General features: G+C 38.8%; 1 protein-coding gene across 1 annotated transcript; it reads right to left on the bottom strand.

Moving 5' to 3' along the window:
* Positions 1-18,036: 18,036 nt before the first annotated feature.
* LOC307165957 (uncharacterized protein) lies at positions 18,037-19,499 on the bottom strand. The gene is made up of 3 exons (XM_079884041.1): positions 19,337-19,499; positions 19,086-19,165; positions 18,037-18,641 (listed from the first exon to the last, which is right to left on the bottom strand). The coding sequence occupies exons 1-3, from the start codon at positions 19,491-19,493 to the stop codon at positions 18,342-18,344; spliced, it is 537 nt and encodes a 178-aa protein (XP_079740167.1). The 5' UTR covers positions 19,494-19,499; the 3' UTR covers positions 18,037-18,341.
* Between the last annotated feature and the right edge of the window lie 1,154 nt (positions 19,500-20,653).

Raw genomic sequence — 20,653 nt, 5'->3', positions numbered from 1 at the left:
TCCCCTGTCTTGTCCCTTGTTTAGCAGTTCCCCGTTATGTTGATTAGTTTCCTAAGGTGTTTCTGAGTAGCCACGTCCCCTTGTTATCTTGTTTAGCTTGTTTGCCTCTGTATTTAAACCCTGTGTCTTGTGTCAGTGTTTGTGGGTTCTTGACTTTGTAATGTTGTTTGTTCTGTTCCTGAGTCATGTTCCCTGGTCTAAGTCTGTCTGTCTAGTTTTGAGTTTATTTAATAAAGCTGTTGCATGTGGATCCTGCTTCCTCCTTTGATTCAGCCGGCATCATTACAGTTTAGGCTGGCAACATTAAGGGAGATCTGGGGAGAGTGGCACATGCACAGCTGTCCTGTGCAGCCCACTACACAGCCCACTATACAGCCCATTAACAATGCTCTACCAGAATGGGCTTTGTTTCTGCAAGCTGTCATCCAAATGGGTCAGTTCAGCTGGTTGCCCACAGTTCCCGTGATGGCTTTGAAGGCTCTGTGCACTGTTGAATTCTCAATGGACCAATTACAGAATTTGGTTGGTCATGTCCACGCCTTGAGCAAATGTTCCGCTTGGTGTATTTTTGCAAGCGTTGTGTAAGCGTTATGCAAATGATCTTTACAGTGAAAGAAGACTATGTCAGCTACACACTGTTTTCTGCCAGTTTTAAAATCAGGCCACAGGCTGTTCCATTGTCTGCTCACAGAATGGCATGAAAGTTTGGTCTTGTAAGCAATTCTCCATTGGATATGATGGAATGAAGATTCAGGAGAAGCTCCTTTACTTTGAACACCTGGGGCCCTATCATACACCTGGTGCAATGCAGCGCCAGGCGCGAAGCAAGTGTTTTTTGCTAGTTTCAGCCTGACGCAGTTATCATTTTCACGTCCTGCACCACGTTGTTTAAATAGCAAATGCATTTGCGCCCATCTGTTTGCCCATGGGCATGCTGGTCTGAAAACGAGGTGTGTTCAGGTGCATTGTTGGCGCGTTGCTATTTTGAGGCAACTAGAATAGACTGCGCCATTGACCAACTGAAACCTGGTCTAAAGTCAATTTCGCAAATTCTTTTTGTTATTAAAGAGCACGTTAGTAATATGCGCCTATAGGCGGGTCCACAACGCGCATACACTCTGCTTATTACACACACAGGGACCCCCAACAGCACACAAACTAGCCAAATATTACAAATAAAAGGATTACAATGTAAAAGATTATATTGTGTACATAAAGATATGGTGGAATCCGGCTTGTCCCGTAGGCGTAGATGGTCTGCTTGCATGCTTTAACCTCGCACACGAGCAGATCCGTTAGCTCTCTGGCTGGTTCAGTCTTTCCGCTTGCAAATTCCGCCATATAAATAGTAATCCGCCATGGCGCAAGCGCAACTGGCTCTTAAAGTTCCCTTTGCATGGATTATTTTATTATTTTAGAATGTTTCCTGGGGTGCCCTAATAATGTTAGTATGTTTGTTATAATTTAGAAATAAAAGGCATATTTGCTAGCCTGATTTTAGCCTCTGATTTGAACACTCTGTTTGAAGGGGCGTGTCTGTGTGAGACTTCAGTGTAAACGCCCACTGCTTTGATTGGCTGACATGCTTGCAAATGAAATATCTAGCATTACATGTGGAACTCTCTCGAATACTTTTACTATTACAGCTATTATACGTTTTTACTATTACAGCTGTCGAGATTAACGAATCGTGAGAAGTTTTTTAAGTATTTAGATCTATTCCCATCACATAAAAGGTTGCAGTGATGAGCATTGAGCAGATGACAGCCTGTTGATCGCGTGAATGAAGATCTTATCATTGCAACGCAGTTTCTTCACTCTCACTAATGATTTCACCAATGCAAACATGAGGTAAGTACAGTAAGAGCTTCGTTGTGCAGTGTAACAGCGTCATTGATTTCATAACAAGTTTTGGCAAGTGTCCAGATAAACTTGCGCTGTGTGATTGACAGCTTGGGCGATTGGACAGGGATTGTTCTTTGATCGCTTTCTGTATATATATTAATCACAGTTTAAGTAAGATTATTTTCATCCTACTAAGAGAAACGACGTGAAGTTGATCGTTTAGTCACTAGCTTGATTTACTGATGCATAAACAGTATTGAATGACTTTGAGAGAAAGATTATCTGTCTGAACTTGAACAATTACACATCAGAAATTCACATAACCCACTGGTTCTTCAGAGGCTCGGATGAAGGAACTAAAAAATACTTTTGTGTTAATTTGTACAAACACTGAGCAACTGCCATGCTTCGCTCGTTTGCAAGCCTTCATGTCTCTCGAGGAAAAACCAATGTCGCGCTCGTGCAGCTCATTTTCTCATGGGCGGGCCAAATTCTCTTTGCGGGCAAAGCAGAGAAAGGGGAGGTAACCTTTCCCCTTTTGACGACATAAGGGGAAGATTTCTAGATTCGCCTGTCTGAGCTTTTATTTTCTCAAAAATACCCAGGGCTTGGTTTACACCCATCAAAACGTCTAGCACGGGGGACCATAGGCAGGCTAGGGAAACTCATATTGAGGTTAAAAAAACTCATAAAGTGAAATTTTCATGCAATGGGACCATGTGAAATTACACTCTGATTGTTTTTTTGCACGTTACGCCCAAAACACACCCATTACTCATTAATAGAATAGGGACAACCCTTTTAGACCATGCACTGGGCACGCAGACCATTTTTCGCGTCGTTAAACTAGCAAAAGTGGATTCGGACATGCCTTAAGTGCGCTTAGATCGTTCAAATAGGGCCCATGGGCTTTCAAATCAGATTAAATTAACTGAAAGTTTATTTCATGCATTCATACATCACAACCACCACGGCCTGTTCTGTTTAGACATGTCACCTAGACCGGCTGTAATAGTCAGAGCATGGGAATCTCATCTGCCCGCATTAGTGCAGTAAACACTTGTTTTGCGATTCGGTTGGGTTCTAAAAAACTAAAGTGACTAGGCTTGTTTGAGATGCGCCTTGCCTCGCCTGAAATGTATGCGAGAGTAGGCGGCTGCAGTGAGGGGAGGAGTGAAAAAAGCGCAGGCAAGACGGACAGTTCTCTCTTCTCGTAGTGGATCTGACACCTGTGAGATCAAAGATGGATATCGCGGAATTCACGGGATTCACGCTCGTGCACAGTGTTGCTAAACTGGATGGAATTTAAGTTCTGTTGCTTTTATATGGAAATAAATATAATGAACAAGACACCCAAAGTAGCCTACTTATTTAATTCCATTCCAAATACATGTTTATCAATCTTTTTTTTCTTTAATACATACATATGTGTTTTTTTATTTTATTTTTTATAAAAATGACATTGCATAACCCATAGAGATCGCACTGTCAGATAGTTTGGGAATATTCACAAATAACGTATACACATAAAACATGATATCAGAGTTTTAAAATCAAACATTTTAAAAGAGAACAATATCAGTTGTTTAAACCAATGAGCATTAAGCTGTGTCGTCAGTAAGTCGTTTCCCATCATGCTTTTGATCAGCAGTCAGTGAGCAACTGCACGACTGCAGAATCCGACACGTGCGCCTTGCGGTCGCGAGAGTTTTTTGACATACGTCAGCATGACATCGGAGCAAGGCGGACCGCACTCGGACACATTTCTAACCGGCATGCATCTCGCGCTGATCACCGGTGATCGGTTCTGCGCAGATTTTGCTCATCTCAAACAAGCCTATTTGCATCTGACACTGCTGTCTAGGTTTAAAGGGTCATGAAACCCTAAACCAAATTTTCTGAGATTTTAACAGAGGTATGTGTGTTGAACACCATTGAAGACAATGTTAGCATCTGTTAGATTTAAAGGGGGGGTGAAATGCTATTTCATGCATACTGAGTTTTTTACACTGGTAAAGAGTTGGATTCCCATGCTAAACATGGACAAAGTTTCAAAAACTAAGTTGTACGTTTGAAGGAGTATTTTTGTTCCAAAAATACTCCTTCCGGTTTGTCACAAGTTTCGGAAAGTTTTTTTCGAGTATGGCTCTGTCTTACGTAAGATAGGGCGGAATTTCCTTATATGGGTCCTAAGGGCACTTCTCCGGTAAGATCGCGGCCGCGCGCGCACTCGTAGACTAGAGCAAGAGAGTGAAAGCAGTTCGCCATCAAAGCGCCCTGCCCGGCTTTTGGGAAGTCAATGTCACCAAAGAAGTGTGTTTTTGGTTGCCAGGGCAAGACAACCCTGCACAGATTCCCAAAGAACCCAGCGTTAAGGAACCCGTGGATGGAGTTTGTTTTCCTGAGCATAAACGGAGTTGTGTAAGACTGTTGTTCCCTGCATTTCGACGATGATTGTTTTATAAACAAAGCCCAGATCTACGGATTTGCAGATCGTCTAATGCTTAAGGATCGAGCAGTCACAATGATAAAGGTTCGCGGTCGTGCGTTGGAACCGGACGGTGAGTAAAACTGTTTGTTGAACAAATGTCTCTGTGTGTTGTCACTAGCTTGGCGCGTTAGCACAGCTAAGCTTCGCCCACACGGCCCGCCCCCAGCCGCTCGTTTTTTTCCGGAAAGACTCGGTACAGCCTATCTTTCTGTTAAAAATTTAATAAAACAAAATACTTTTTGGAGATATGAAGGATGCAATATTACTCTATAGGTACTCAAGATTAACAGGAGATTGAGTGAAAATGAGCATTTCACCCCCCCCCCTTTAATAGTAGGGGGAAAATGGTTAATTTTTTTTCCGCTATTTTCGTCTTCCGGGTTTAAAATCTTCATCATGTCCACGTCACAGGCAGTGACGTGGCAGAGCACTATAGTACTTTGATGACTCATCGGTGTCATAATTATTCATGTACTGAGTTTTCTTATCCAATGAGAAGACACTTTCTCTTAATTATTCATGACACCACGTGGAACTTTCCAATGACAGACAAGTCAAACTGTGATATCGTGTAGTAGATGAGAGAGGCAATAGGCTTGTTTGAGATGAGCAAAATCTGCGCAGAATCGATCACCGGTGATCAACGCGAGATGCATTCCGGTTAGAAATGTGTCCGAGTGCGGTCCGCCTTGCTCTGATGTCATGCTGACGTATGTCAAAAATCTCTCGCGAGCGCAAGGCGCACCTGTCGGATTCTGCAGTCGAGCGCAGTTGCTCTCCACCGACTGCGCTGATCAAAAGCATGATGGGAAACGACTTGCTGACGACACAGCTTAATGTTCATTGGCTTAAACAACCGTGATGTATTGTTCTCTTTTAAAATGTTTGATTTTAAAACTCTGATATCATGTTTTATGTGTATACGTTATGTGGTAATATTCCTAAATTATCTCAGTGCGATCTCTATGGGTTATGCAATGTCATTTTTATTAAAAAAAAGAAAGAAAAAAAAACACATGTCTGTATTAAAGAAAAAAGACTGATAAACATGTATTTGGAATGGAATTAAATAAGTAGGCTACTTTGGGTGTCTTGTTCATTATATTTATTTTCATATAAAAGCAACAGAACTTAAGTTCCATCCAGTTTATTAGCAACACTGTGCACGAGCGTGAATCCCGCGATATCCGTCTTTGATCTCACAGGTGTCAGATCCACTGCGAGAAGAGATATCTGTCCGGCTTGCCTGCGCTTTTTTCACTCCTCCTCTCACTGCAGCCGCCTACTCTCGCCTACATTTCAGGCGAGGCAAGGCGCATCTCAAACAAGCCTAATGATGGGACGCGAGTTTGTTTTCGTGGAGCAAAAGTTCCAGTGCATCTTTCCCCGCGATTCTGCCAGGGCTAGACTCTGGCTGCGGGCGGTTGGTTGCCCATCAACCACGGACACATCTATGTGTGTGTAGCAACCATTCAACTGGAGAATGGTGGACTTGTACACCAATGCAGGTTTCGTCTTGCGAGTGATGCGGTCGCGAGGACTTTTCTATCGCTTCAGAGGTGTGTGTGTGTGTGTGTGTGTGTGTCTAAAATGTAACCCTGACCGTTTTACTTGCCTTTTGTTAATCACTCGTTATTAAAATATATTTCGATAATACCTCAATTGTATGGAACGTATGCTTAATTTGTGCAAACTTCTATGTCACTGTCTATCTTTATTATGTGGGTTCAGGGGGCGCGTAGATCTCTAGGCTATATGCACAGAACGCTCTTTTTTTTTAAGCGGAAAATTTATTACTTTCAAATATATGCATTTATAGTGTGTATATAAACAAATATATATTTTATAATGACATAATTATACATATACATGTACATTTATATGTTTAAATACAATTATGATTACTGTAGGCTAATATGTAGGGCATTCAGTTACTTTTGAAAGGACAAAAACAAGGTGTCCGTGTATTTCATTAGACTTTAACTTTGCCAGCTATAAAGAAAATCTAGCATTTCCTCATGTTTTACCACTGATTTTTAGTGACAGTCGATATGCATGGGCCACTGGCGATGACAGTTTCCCCTCTCCCCTGCCATGCCATTCCACACCCACTCCCCTCCCTCCTTCTCACAGCCACCACGCCCATTTAAGTTGCATTTTTCAAAAAGATTGGGAGCTAGACTTGAGCTGAAAGAGGGGGGTTTCATGACCCTTTAAGACATTGTAAATAGTCATAGCAGGTTCCAAGAAAATATAATGGACACCCTTGTGTTCTCAAACCTGTCTAACCAGGCTAGTCAAAGTTTCCCAGAACAACATTGCCTAGAGCATAACAGTGGCTCTGCCGGCCTGCCTTCTTCCCACAGTGTATCCTGCTGCCATCACCTCCCTTAATAAACAACATGCACCTGGCCTTCCACCTGATTGAAAATGTGATTCATCAGATCAATGACCCTGAAGCTGGTTCACCGTTTGTCCTGTCTTGCACTACGTTTGCTAGTGCATACCAGGAACACTTCACATGACCTGCCGTTTTGGAGAAGCTCTGACCCAGTTGCCTTGCCATCACTGTTTAGCCCTGGTCAAAGTCACTCTTTTTTAGCATATTTATAATATATACAACCAAATAACAATAACAACCAAAGTGTAGACACAAACAATACCCGACAACTAAGGAGTGAAAGGCATGAACTTAAAGGCCCACTGAAGTGCCTTGGAACGCACAACTTTGTATGATGCGTTGAAGTAATTTCCACTGAAACAGGAAGCTAAGGCAGGACATATTGAATGGCTCCTCCACCTTTTCAAATAGCCAATAGCATTTAGTTTACCTCACAGACTGCAAGTCCTACTTGACAGCACCATTGAAGCAAATCCAAACGCTGATGATATGTTGGATTCAATAGTAGAGGTGTAAAGGTAACACTTTACTATAAAGGTACCGAATTAATAGTTACTTCAACATGAACTCATGATTAGTGAATATATGAACTAATCATGAACAGGTGAAGAGCTATCCTTATCTAAGACAGGAGTCATAAGGATTCATGCATGAATAACAGCAGCCTTAACTATGTAAGTACATGTTTGATAGTTAATGCATTAATTAACATTTAGGTGTAAACTAAATCAATTTGGCTTTAAAAGAATAAATAAGAAGTAATCTGAATTTGAATTAAACATATAATTTAATACTGCCATAATTTAAACTATCATAATCTGCCATCTGCAGCTTTTTGACATAGTTGGAATGGTACGTGATTATTTAGCCATTAATTACACAGATCCATCTAACCAAACGTGGAAAAAAGACTAATAGGCTAACTACCACTAATAACATTTATTTGATCTAAACCGTTTTCTGATTTTTTTTTTTTTTTATAGTCCATTTATGTTTAGTAATAGCTACTGTTTTTGGTTGGACACTCATTAGTGGCACACTCAGAGCTCGCTCTGCACATTAGTTGTGTTCCTACGGTAAGGCTGGCATTTTAATCTAATAAATGTTGACTGCTTTGGTAAACAGAATTAATAATTAAAGACGTTGATGTTTGCATGTATGATTTATTTGGAGTTTTCAGGAAGTTATGCACTGTAATTAACTGTATTCTTTGTTATCTAAATGTACACATATGCTTCGATTAGCATTAGCTGCACTCTCAGAAAAAAAGGTACACGGTGGTACAAATAATGTTCCTCAAAGAACAGTTTTGTACCTTTTCAATAATAGTACCTTTAATGGTACAGGAAAGACCACTGATGATACTGTTTGGTACCTGTTAAGGTACAATTGAAATGAAGGTACATAATTGTTCTCACATCAAGGGTACAGTGATGGACCAAATTACTGTTTCATTCATGATTGGTTGCTGTGTTGAGTATTTTGCATAGCAACAAGACACTGATTGGTCGAAATCGCTTCAGCCACGGAATTTTCCGAACTGACAGCGGGAAGCAGCAGGCTAACATTACACACTGCAGCGCGGTCGAGATTATTTTATCAAACTTGAAGAAGACGAAATTTAAAGCTGAGTTCTGATCATTTATGTATATATTTAGTTCACAAGTCTAAAATATAAATGTTTCAGCCACTTAACGTTATTTTAGCGAGTTGCTTTGCTCCAAATGCTTTTTAGCCATTTGACTTGTAAGTTATAACGTTAGCTGCTACACTTTTTTATTTTTTTTAATGCAATTATAGACTAGTATTAAGTCATCACGTGTACAATATATGGCGTTTGTTCTCCATTATCCACCATAACGTTAACTGTTAAATGTTAACTTTGCTATTAGGCGACATGAAACTGATTGCCCAATGTTGCTGCAGCCGTTACTGCATTTTCAAATAGACCGGAGAGCGGGAACTTCGCGAAGCAGATTACGAGCACGGAGCACCACCACAAACCATGGCTTCGCCCTCGTCAGAAGTACTTTAGTGGCTGGACTCGAATTATAAGACGAAGAGAAGAGGAAATTCAAAGGTGGGTTTTATGTTTATGTTTAACCAAATAAAATGTATAAAATGTTACAGCTACTCAACATGATAATAGCGAGTGTAACGTTAAATAGCTTAATTGTACGAATCCAGTCAGTGATAGCCGTCTGCATATGTTTTAAAGCAATTGAGTTTCTGTGTCGTAAGTTCACATTTAAAACATTATTGTTGTAAATGAATGCTCAACCAGAGGTGCCATGCTGGTGTAACGTTACTTTACATTAGTCCACAATACTGTATGCGGTTTTGGAACAACGTGATTGAGCGCCAACGAACAGTGCGCAGATAAAATAGTTGATCACTCATTCTGTTTTTGAATGCGATTACCTGATTCTGTCCTAAGTCATATAAAGTTACATGTCATATACTCAGCTAATGTGTCTTTGATTTTTAGATCATGATGGGGTAAACTGCATGGTAAACTGTCAGTGCTGGTCATCTGAAAGTCTTCCTGCGTCCTCAGCTGTGAGGCAAGTATCAGTACAATGTGTTATTTGAGTTTCTTAATCTTATGATATTCTTTTTTCTGATGAGGTTGAATTTATATTTCTAAGACAAAATGTTTGCTATAATGACAGAGTGATGTCAATCTTGATAAAGCACAGTAACTGCACTTCAAATGAACTCTGAAAGATTTCTGTCACTTAACTGAAAGTATATTCACCTAAGTTAAAACTCTGACATTCACAAAGTATGGTAACGTTAGCATACCGGTACCAAATGTCAATATGAAATGTAACGTGCAAAATGGCAATGTATTTCTGTATTTATATTTACATTTTCTATATGATATGTGCAACATCTGGAGCAAAAAATATTCAAAATCAATAATATAATAATTTGCATTACTACACTAGCTTTAACATAAAAGTTCAAAAATAAAAAATGAAATGTATTACAGAAATTAGATGTTTAAAATGTTCAATCAAATATTATAGCAAAACTATAATTTAGGTTTTTTTTCCTAGTTGCTTTTACGCTCAAAGTTAAGGCACTTGATGCAATGATCATCTTGGAATTCTTTTTTTAAATCCAGATTGAATTTTGCTACGTTCATTGCGGGTATTTAATAAAAATGCAATCATAAGTGTCTTAACTGTGAGTGTAAATGCAATTAAGGAAAATAGCATTTAAATTATCATTTTGCTACAATTTTAGGTTGAACATGTTAAAGGGTTAGTTCACCCAAAAATGAAAATTCTTTCATCAATTACTCATCAATTACGAGCTTTCTGACCCCCCATAGACAGCTAAGCAACTACCACTTTGATGCTTTAAAAAGTTCCTAAAGTGATTGTAAAACTAATCCATATGAATTGAGTGTTTTAGTCTAAATTTTGTGCTTTATGATGAACAGGTTGAATTTAGGCTTTTATTCATCAATTCACATCAGATAATACAGTAAAAGGAAGCTCTAGCATGTTCCCTTGACATGCGAAAATAAATTAGGTTCATTCTCGTGTGTTGCGCAGCACGTTTGAGAAAGAGGTTTGTTCTCATGTGTCAAGCAGGTTCGGTTGAGCTTCTGAAATCTGTTCATCATATAAAGCGATCATGTCTCTTCAGAAAATTTGAACTACGGTAAACTGCTCGATTCAAATGGATTGGTCTTACGATCTCTTTATGAACTTTTTGAAGCATCAAAGTTTTAGTTGCATGGACTGTCAATGGGGGGACAGAAAGCTCTCAGATTTCATTAAAAAGATCTTCATTTGTGTTCCAAAGATGAACGAAAGTCTTACAGGTTTGGAACAACATGAGAGTGAATAATTAATGACAGAGTTTTTTTTTATTTTGGGTGAATTATGCCTTTAAACATCTCTAATCATTTTTGTAATATGTTAAAATTACCGGTATATGTTAAAACAAGTGTAGGAGATGGCTAATTTAATTATATTATTGAATTTGAATTGTCACTTTGCCCCAAACATTGCACATATGGTATGGAAAATGTAAATTTAAATAAGAACATTGCCATTTTATATATTACATTGCCATTTTGCATATTAAATTTCAAAATGTCTTTTGATACCTGAATGCTACCATAATAAAGAGATCGTAAAATAATTTGAATTGAGCAGTTTAGTCCAAGTTTTTCTGTAGAGATACGATCATTTTATATGATGAACAGATTTAATTTAGGCTTTTATTCACATAAAAATATACATCAATTCACACATCAGTTGCGGTAAACGGAAGCTCAATCATGTTTGCTAGACGTGCGAAAACCGATGATGTTCATTCTCGTGTGTTTTGCAGCACGTTTGAGCTTCCGCAAGAACCATTGAGGTTTGTTCTCGCTTGTCAAAGCAACTGCGGTTGAGCTTCTGTTTGTTCAATGTTTAAATGTGAATACAATCCTAAATTTAATCTGTTTATTATACTAAGCGGTAGTCTCTACAAACATTTTTTACCAAACTTCTCAATTCAAATGGATTAGTTTAACATTTTACTTTTCTGGGTATTTTATATGAAGCTTTAAGTGAATCATTTAAAACTTTGTGGGAAATGTAAAAATGCAGAAAGTTTTTTTGTGTGTGAAAATTGTTTTCTTATCTGCATTTCAGTTATTCCAGAAAATGGACCAAATGCATGCTGTGGTTGATTTAAGGTGTTTCCAGGATTCCTTAAAGGTATAGTTCAGCAATTTTTTTTTAATTCTGTCATTAATTATACACCCTCATGTCTTTCCGAACCTGTAAGACCATCGTTTATCTTCGGAACACAAATGAAGATATTTTTGATGAACTCCAAGAGCTTTCTGTTCCTCCATTGGTAGCCTACGCAACTAAAACATTCAAGCCCCAGAAAAGTATTAAAGACACCATTAAACTAATCCAAGTGACTCCAGTGGTTTAACCTCAATTTTATGAAGCGATGTAAGCTTTGTTTTGCCAAAAAAAAAAAAGCATAATTTACCTCTATATTTACAAAATAATATTATCTAAAGCACATTCACGGAACACCCCCCGGTCTTGAGTCAACACAATTCGCATGCGTCGTAGTGCTCCCCCTACTAAATAAAGTGTTAAATTGTGTTTTTTGCTAAAACAAAGCACCTGCATCACTTCATAAAATTGGTTAAACCACTGGAGTCACATGGATTACTTCAATGATGTCTTTCCTATCGTTCTGGGCCTTGAATGTGTTAGTTGCATTGCTCCCAATGGAAGGACAGAAAGCTCTCAGAATTGCATTAAAAATATCTTCGTTTGTGTTCCGAAGATGAACAAAGGTCTTATAGGTGTGAAATGACATGAGGGTGAGTAATTAACAAAATAATTTTCAGGTTGAGGTTTGAGATTGTTAATTTGAGGTTGGCTAAGCTGAAATCCGTTATAGAAGCACATCACATGGATGCCAAACGAGATGTTGAAGGATGTGTAGTTCACCCAAAAAATGAAACAGTCAATTGGGCCCCATTGACTTCCATAGTATGAAAATAGTATGAAAAATATTCTATGGAAGTTAATGGGGCCCCATCAACTGTTTCATTTTCGATTCTCAAAATATCTTCTTTTTTGTTCAAGTAAACAGATTTGGAACAACTTGAGGGCGAGTAAATGACAGAATTTTCAGTTCTAAGTGAACTATCCCTTTAAGTCTACAAGTCAAATTTGAGCTTGTCATTGGGAGTATAAATTTAATAAATTATCTGTCTTTACTAATATTGATTCAGGAAGAACCGGCTATCTCAACCCACTGTGCAGATCTTGGGAACGTCTTGACTGGACGTGTCTTCAGTGAGAGGAGAATCTTCAGCAGTGTAAAAATGGAGGGATCTGAAATTGCCGAGCAGTTCGGTTGGATGATGGTGTTTTAAAAAGTAAAATAAATGCAAGGGTATTGTGTGAAAAGTGTGGAAAAAAACAAGTCTAGCTTTGTTGTAGATGAGAAAATATATTTTATGTACTGTAACATTTTTGCATTTTAAATTCTTTCAAATCTTTTTAAAGAAGTGATATTCTGATAATTTTGCTAAGTCTTTATTGTATTGTGAAGTCTTTGATGTATTTACACAAAGAATTACTTTACTGTAAGTTGGAATGAAAGTATTCAAATGTTCATATGAATTTGATATGTATTTACAGAAATTATTAAATTGATGCCTTTTGGATTCAGTTGTTGAATGTGCTTGTTATTCAATAGAAAAATAGCCTTTAATAGTTCTCGTAGGAACAAATTTGACACAGTTAAGGTACAAAGGGGCTTGTCACTGGGGCGGTACCTTAAAAGATCAAATTTGTACCTTTGATAAAAGGTACAATATTGTACCAACAAGTTTTTAAAAACAAAAGGTACATTTTGGTTGCCCATGGTACAAATCATGTCCTTTAAGGTACAAACTGGAATGGAACAAAGTTGTTCCTCTATATTAAGGTACAATTTTGTACCAGTAAAAGGTACCGCCCCAGTGACAAGGGTTTGTACCTTCTTTGGTACAAAATTGTACCTTTTTTTCTGAGAGTGTGTAATGTAGATGTAAACGTGCCTTATGTGTCTCTTTACAGGTATGTATGGGCTTTCTTTTAAGTCCATATATGTTTAATTATATAAATAAAAATAAAATAACCAAAAATCATTTTTATCTTTGTTTTTTTGTACCATGGGTGTAAAGGAATAAGGATGGCACTCATTGTATGTTTATTCAAATTTTAGTTAATGATTTGTAAGTGTATCATTGTGTCATGACTTTACTTGAGGAGGCACATCATAATTAATTACTAACCATACAACATCAACTAATGGCTTGTTAAAGTGCCCCTATATGCTATTTTAAAGTTTCCTAATGTTGTTTTGGAGTCTCCTACAACAGGTTTACATGCATCAGAGGTCAAAAAACTGTTTCATTTTCCCGTAATATACATTTGCACATCACCACATTCTCAAACGACTCGTCAGATGAATCAATCTCTCTAAATCCCTCCTTTCTGTGAGCTACTCTGCTCTGATTGGTCAGACAGCTCAGTCTTTTGTGGTTTAGTTCATTTGTCTACCGTGTACAGCGTGCGTTGAAAACAAAAACGCCCAATGCCATAACAACGTCAGCTCTGCATGTCCCGAGGCTTCCTACACCGTAAACTAAAAAAAGTAACGAACAATGAAGTTGATTTTACCATATCAATCCGAGCACGAGTCCAATGATGAAACATTGAAAGAACTAGTCATTCAGCCCGAACCTCCATCGCAAGGACGACTTGAGCAGGACGTTTCGCAACTTATTTTGAGGTAGGCCTACATTATGAGATGTTGCAACTGTAACTCCTCACCATCAGCATTAACAAGTGCATGTCCATCAACAAACCAATTATTTTACTTGAACTTATTTATTTACAGAGTATTCCGAATTTATTGCGGTGAACATGTGGAAACTGTATCAATAACAGTGCATATGTTTTACAAGTCGTGAATGACTGGTGTAACATAAACGTTGGTAAAACAAATCTTGCTCCATGCTTAATCTTTACTCAAAGTAGTGAGAACAACCGACAATCTGCATTAATAGACAGAGTTTTGGGTAATGTGATGTTGTATTATCATGATTTATCATAAACTTACTATGAAATATAGGGATGCACGATACCATTTTTTCAGAACCGATCCGATACCAGAGACAATTTATATAAGAGACATGCCACTTCCTCAATCCTCAATACAACTATATAAGGAAAACCCGTAACGGCAAAGATGGCGGTTGTATGCACATGTCCCGCCCCTCCCGCTGGAAAGCCAATCATCTGCTTTTAACAGTCAAGCCTATCAACATTTAAGCCTATCGTCTGGTTCCACTGACGCATGCGCACAGTTGAGGTTTTGCGACAGCGGAGACGATTTGGTGACAGCAAGTTGTGGTGTGTGCAAGATCAGATGGAATCCACATGGAAGAGGGTGATAACAACGCGAAGGCACCAGACTACCAAGATAGTTAAAGCATTTTATATCGACCACAAATATGTTACCTTACATTCTAAGTAAAAGACACAAAATATGTTGTGTTATCAAGGTACGGCATAGCTAGTTAGCCAGCTTTCCTACATAGCTAACGCTAACTTAGCTAACGTTAACGATAAGCAGAAACGTAAAATCGAATTGACTCTAGATAACTGTAGTTAAATACCTAATTTGTGTGGAACAACTTAAATGAAAATGCAGACCAGTTATAGTGGTACAAATTGAGTATTTATTTTGACCGTGCTTAATTGGTAAAGCACGTCAGTTTCCGCTGTGCTGTGGTGTCGTTTTTTTTTTACTGTGTGAAGCTTGGTTGCGAGCTCTGAGCTCGGCCCCCATCCTGCACTTCACGTATTTGTTTAAGGCCACCTTTTCGATGGCATTTGAATGGGAAGGGTGAATGCGGTGGAGGTCGGCGAACACACCATTGTCCCTGAGCAAGGTCTTCAGCCTCGCCGTTATTTTTTTTTTTTGCCCATGCTTTGGGGGGGATCTTTTTAATGACGCCCTCACATTTACAAATACATTCCTTTAGTAAGGAAGATGGCTGAAATAGCCTAGATGTGGTGGTGTATTTTTTCTTTGAAATGAAGGCATCATCCTCCACCAGACCGTGGTAGTTGTGCTTGGCGTCATTTGTCCACACGAGCAAACTTTCACATTCTCCACACTCTCTCACTGATGGCTCTTGAGCCACTTTCCGTGCGACCCAGCCAGACACATAGGCAAGTGCCTCCTTTTCGCAACTGTCCACATCCGGTATGTCCTACAACGAGTAATATCGAATTTAGTGAATTCTGAAATATTACAGAAACATCTATTAATTTTGGATCATATCAAGTCATATTCAGTGATCACCTGCTCATTAACCATTATTTGCTCTTTATCCAGCTCTTCATTTTCACATTCACTCTAGGGCACAAAAGAGCACTTTAAGATAAAGTTGCATTTTAATTCAGCAGGTTGTAATTAAATGACCAAGTAATAAACAATTTCACCCAATCATTATGTTGCTTTAGGAGCACAAAAGAGAGGTGTGCCTTTGGATTGTTAAACAAAAATGACATCAACATTTCAGCAGAATTGCAGATTTTACGTAACAACTACAACTGTTTACTAAAGTCTTGGGGAGGCTTAATTATTTTGGTATGACATGATTGGGATTGTCATGATATTATTGTGTGTACCCTTCCAGTAATAAAGAGTTATACACTGGCCATACCTGCTCACTGCATATCACAGGAGTAGACTGCAACAACTGAGTGGCATTATCAGGAATGCAGTTTGTAGCACTGCCCTGCAAGCTGATGATGTTGGCCACTGATGCACTCCTTAGTGCTGCAGCAAATTCCCTGGCAGTGGGGTGAAAGCGGTGTCCTCCCTTTCCTCTGATGACTGAGAACAGGTTCTACAAAGAGAGGTAAGTGCATTGTTGTCAGTATAACTGTACTCAACTGCTTGGGGCAGAATTAGGGTTGGGCGATGTCTACCAATTTGGCATCAGATGATGTCTATGTGAAACATCGCGATGGACAATGACATCGGGAGGGAGGGAGGGGAGGAGAGGGGTTACGTAACATTCTCATTTTTCACTAGATATTTTCCTCTTTATCTCATTAGCAATTTCGATTTCAGCATGCTCTGCAGCAGCTGACCACTAAGGAGCGAATGTACAGTGACGTGACATAACTGCCATATTCAACCTGTGCTTTCGCACTGTTTGTTAATATTTAGAAATAAAAGCGCTACATCTGTCATACGTGCCTCCTTAGAGTTGTTTTACTGGGCAGCTTAAATACTCTCTGGAGTTCAGAGTAGCACCTTGGGCTGTGATGGAACAGTTGGACTGTCAAATCCTTCTCGCTGGTCTTGTATCTCTGGCCATGTTGGGCCACCCTGCCCATGGCAATTTGCATCTCAAAGAAATCTTTGGTTGCCTTTGAAAGGCAGGCAGTGGCCAGTGGCTGAGTGGCCCTGCTCTTTCCTACTGTCTGCTGATGTTGCAGTCTGCAAGTAAAATGACTGGAATATTTACAGTTATGTACATTACATTTATTATCACGACTTGTGCTATTACACTGCTTACATACTGTTTTTGGAGTTTTCTTATTTTAAAGTTCATACGGAACTTGAGCTGCCGCATTTTGGCCCTCTCTCCCTGCAGGAGCCTTTTAAGTTCCTTGATTTTCTGTAAATATATTATAGGATGTTAATATGATAAAATTTCTATGAGTAAAGCATCATGTTGGATATGCAGCGATCACTAATGCCATTTCACCATGTCTTTCTCATTAAGTAACTCTGTCACAACCACTTGACACTGTCGAGTGTCTTGCAATGGCACCACTTCATGAACACCGGTATGTACCTCAGAATCTTTAATCATATTACACACAGTATTGATGCATACAGTTTTGGTGAAATCTACATGTTGTATATCTTGTAAGAACAATGGGTTGTACATTAATATTAATATTAATATTAATATTAGCTCAAATTATCTATTGGGAATTTTAATAATTAATCATGAATATGATTAATATTTTGTATGTTACAGTTACATTAATTTATCGCAGCTGAACTAGATTGATATATGAACGATTACCATAACGGGTTATGGTTCGTCATTAATACATCAATTGTTCTTATTTCAGCTCGAAGTTATGGGATAACTTTAATGGAATTAATTTAGTTATCAAACAATCTGTTTGTCCAGCGAACAGATTGTACGTAAGATTAAATTAACTCTCAAGGAAAATTATCCTTCTTACAAACACGAGAAAGAGTATCTTTTCCAGGCCTTGAAAAGACACTCTCGGTGTCTGTAGACTAAAATTAGGTTACTTAAATCGTAGCCTACCAAGATAAAGCATATAGCTAAGATCGAACATTTCAGGGACTAAGTAACATGGGCAATTACACTCTCAGAAAAAAAAGTACAAAACGGTACCTTTAAGGAACAAAAGCTTGTCACTGGGGTGGTACCCTCAAAGGTACATTATTGTACCTCGAGTCAGAGGAGCAAATTTGTACCTTACTTGTTTGTACCTTCTAAGGGCCAATACTGTACCTTTGAGGATCAATAATGTACCTTAGACAAAGGTACAATAAAGTACCTCTGGAAAAAGGTACAATTTTGTCCCATTAAGGTACCACCCCAGTGACAAAGCCATTTTGTACCTTTAGGTGGCAAAAAAGTTCCTTTTTATTCCTTAAGGAGTGAAAGAAAATAAAGGCAAACAACAACTAACTGAATTTTAGACATTTATTTTAGTCCTTAAATGGAAAAGTTTAATTCACAGATTCAATAATAATTCATCTCACAACCATACAATGTAACATCACAAAATAAAATGCCACAATGTTTAGGATGTCATGTCTGATATAAAAAACATAAAAAAAAAAATTAAACATTTTTTAAGAAGCATTTCATTGACCAACTGACAACTTCATACAATGTGCATGAACAAGTCCGATGTGCTGGATTAACTTCACCAATGTGAAGGCTCTTCGAGAGCATTTAGGACAGCTGAATGGTGTAGGCATTGCGGTTGTTGATCAAGCTAAAATGTTGATTACCCTGGTCACACTAACAGGTAGAGGTTTATCACCAACCTCAGACATTTTTAGAACATATCGCTGAATGAAAATCAGGATGTTCTTCAGGCGAGATGGATATACCACGTTGTATATGAAGTAAGCACAAAAAGCAGCAATAACACCTTCCTCCAAACCAAGCGCCCTGCAGACTGACTGCCCATCCAGTTTGACCACTGCAGGGACCCTTTGAGTCAGCACACTCCTCCAGTCAGAGACAGCGTCGAGTTGTACAGTAGGATATGGCGATGGTGGCTGATCCTGCAAGAGATCATAAAGTAGTTAAAATGCAGAAATCTACCACATTCATAAAAAAAAAAAAAAAAAAACTGTTCATATATATACACACATACATACATACACACACACACTAAAAAAACTTCTACGGTTAGTAAAGACCTTAAAGCGCCCATATTATGCTCCTTTTCAGATTCATAACTCTATTTTAAGGTTGTACCAGAATAGGTTTACATGGTTTCATTTTCAAAAAACACCATATTTTTGTTGTACTGCACAGCTCTCTCTCACTGCTGCAGTGAGGTTTGCACTATGCGGCCCCCCATGTCCACACCAAGGCCCAGCATTGATAGCTAGAAACTTTGTATTATGAAATAAGACATCCAAGGAAAGGGATGCATATAATTCTCCCAGTCTCTGTGGGAAGTAATGTAAACAAACAAAAAAAAGTATATACAAATTACACACCTCCCCAAGTATGACGAGAATGTCATTTTTCTCCCTGAACAGGATCGGCAACAGCAGGATTGCAGCTCTGAAATCAATCCCTGAAAAATAAGTAAAAAAAAAAAAAAAGGGGAAGTGTATTACCTGAATGTACATACAGTGTATTTTGGTTAGTTAGACCTTATCTTGTCTGAAGACAAATAGAAAAGAAATTAAGCTTAAATGGCTCCACAACACTAGGGGTGACCATGGCTGATCAGTGAGTCACTTACCAGGGACATCTTCGGTGAGGGCAGCCTCCCTTTCCTCCAAAGCCAGATCTGCAAGGGGAGATTTCCTTTGAGTCAATCTAAGCACTTTGGGTACTAGGACCTTAAAGCCATCTGCGAATCTTCGGCAGATATTCATTTCATCATGAAGCCGGCCCATTTCCTGAAATAGCTGCAACACAGCACAAACAAACGGGAAACATGTCACAAACATTATCATAGGATTTTAAAATTAAATTTCAAAGAGAGCCTTTAGTAATTTAATATGAACTCCAACACAAATGTAAGGAAATAAATGTAGACAAACCCCGCATGGACTCTTAAGGAATGGATATTTGTTAATGGCTTCTTTGATAGTCATCCCATTGGCAATCGCTCGCCTTCTCCAAGCAAATGTCCTCATCATCCGTTCCTCAACCATTCGGGCATCTGGCTGTGTCTTCCGGTACTGGTCCTGCAGGACTTTCACATGGCTCGCTACTGAGGTATCATCCTCCCCAATAATATCCACCTTCTACGACACAGAGGGATGACAAACATTTGCTCATTTGACAGTTGCTTTTCCCCTTTTTAATGTTTATGAAAAATAATCTCTTAATAACAATTTATTACATTTTATATAGCGTTTTTATCATAGCTACTTAAAGCACTTTACAGGGGGGACTATTCTCTACCATGCTGGGTTAAGGGGCTAACCATTGGGCCACACTGCTTGTGTGTAAAACATGCACACATAGATATACAGCAAACCAAAGAAGATGCTCTGACCTTTGATGCCTTGGCTCGTTTGCTTGTGTTTTCTTCCTGTTGTAAAGGCTTTTGGTGATGACCAAATTTCTGTTTCATTCTTCTCACCTCTTCATCATCTACCAGTGGCACCCGCTCATATTTGAACTTACGTTTGAGAGACATGTGCCAGGTATGCTATTTAAAAGAATATAAAATTGAACAATTAAATAAGCATACAAACCACTTGCAGAAAACTGAAAGCACAAGCATGAAAATACATGGTGGAAAACAATGTGTGCATCAAAATGTACGTTAGAGAACATAGTTAATATCTTGACTGGATTAGTAACGTTACTCTACCCAGATAGCACATGTACGTCGGGCCGACGTTGGCCCAACATCGAGCGTCGGCCTCCCTCCCTATAACATCGCAAAGGCGTCGGCCAGGCGTAGGCAGATCTCTTGTCAGTCAGTGCTCTATTTCCCAGCTCCGTTACGTCGGCTTTAGGTCGGCCCACTATACGGGAGGCCGATGTCGCGTTGTGCTTGTGAACTTTCAAGTCGCTTTCAAACACTGGAGCGGCCGCGGCG

Source organism: Squalius cephalus (assembly GCF_949319135.1).
Source record: "Squalius cephalus genome assembly, chromosome: 10".
Classification (NCBI taxonomy): Eukaryota; Metazoa; Chordata; class Actinopteri; order Cypriniformes; family Leuciscidae; genus Squalius; species Squalius cephalus.
The sequence above is the reverse complement of the archived record's forward strand: the minus strand, read 5'-3'. Positions and strand labels throughout refer to the sequence as shown.

Coding starts and splice junctions, on each gene's coding strand:
- LOC307165957 (XM_079884041.1), bottom strand. CDS start 19,493: ATGGGCCGGCTTCATGATGAAATGAATATCTGCCGAAGATTCGCAGAT. Junction 19,166..19,336: donor CCTCACCGAAGATGTCCCTG/GTAAGTGACTCA, acceptor CTTATTTTTCAG/GGATTGATTTCAGAGCTGCA. Junction 18,642..19,085: donor TTCTCGTCATACTTGGGGAG/GTGTGTAATTTG, acceptor GATCTCTTGCAG/GATCAGCCACCATCGCCATA.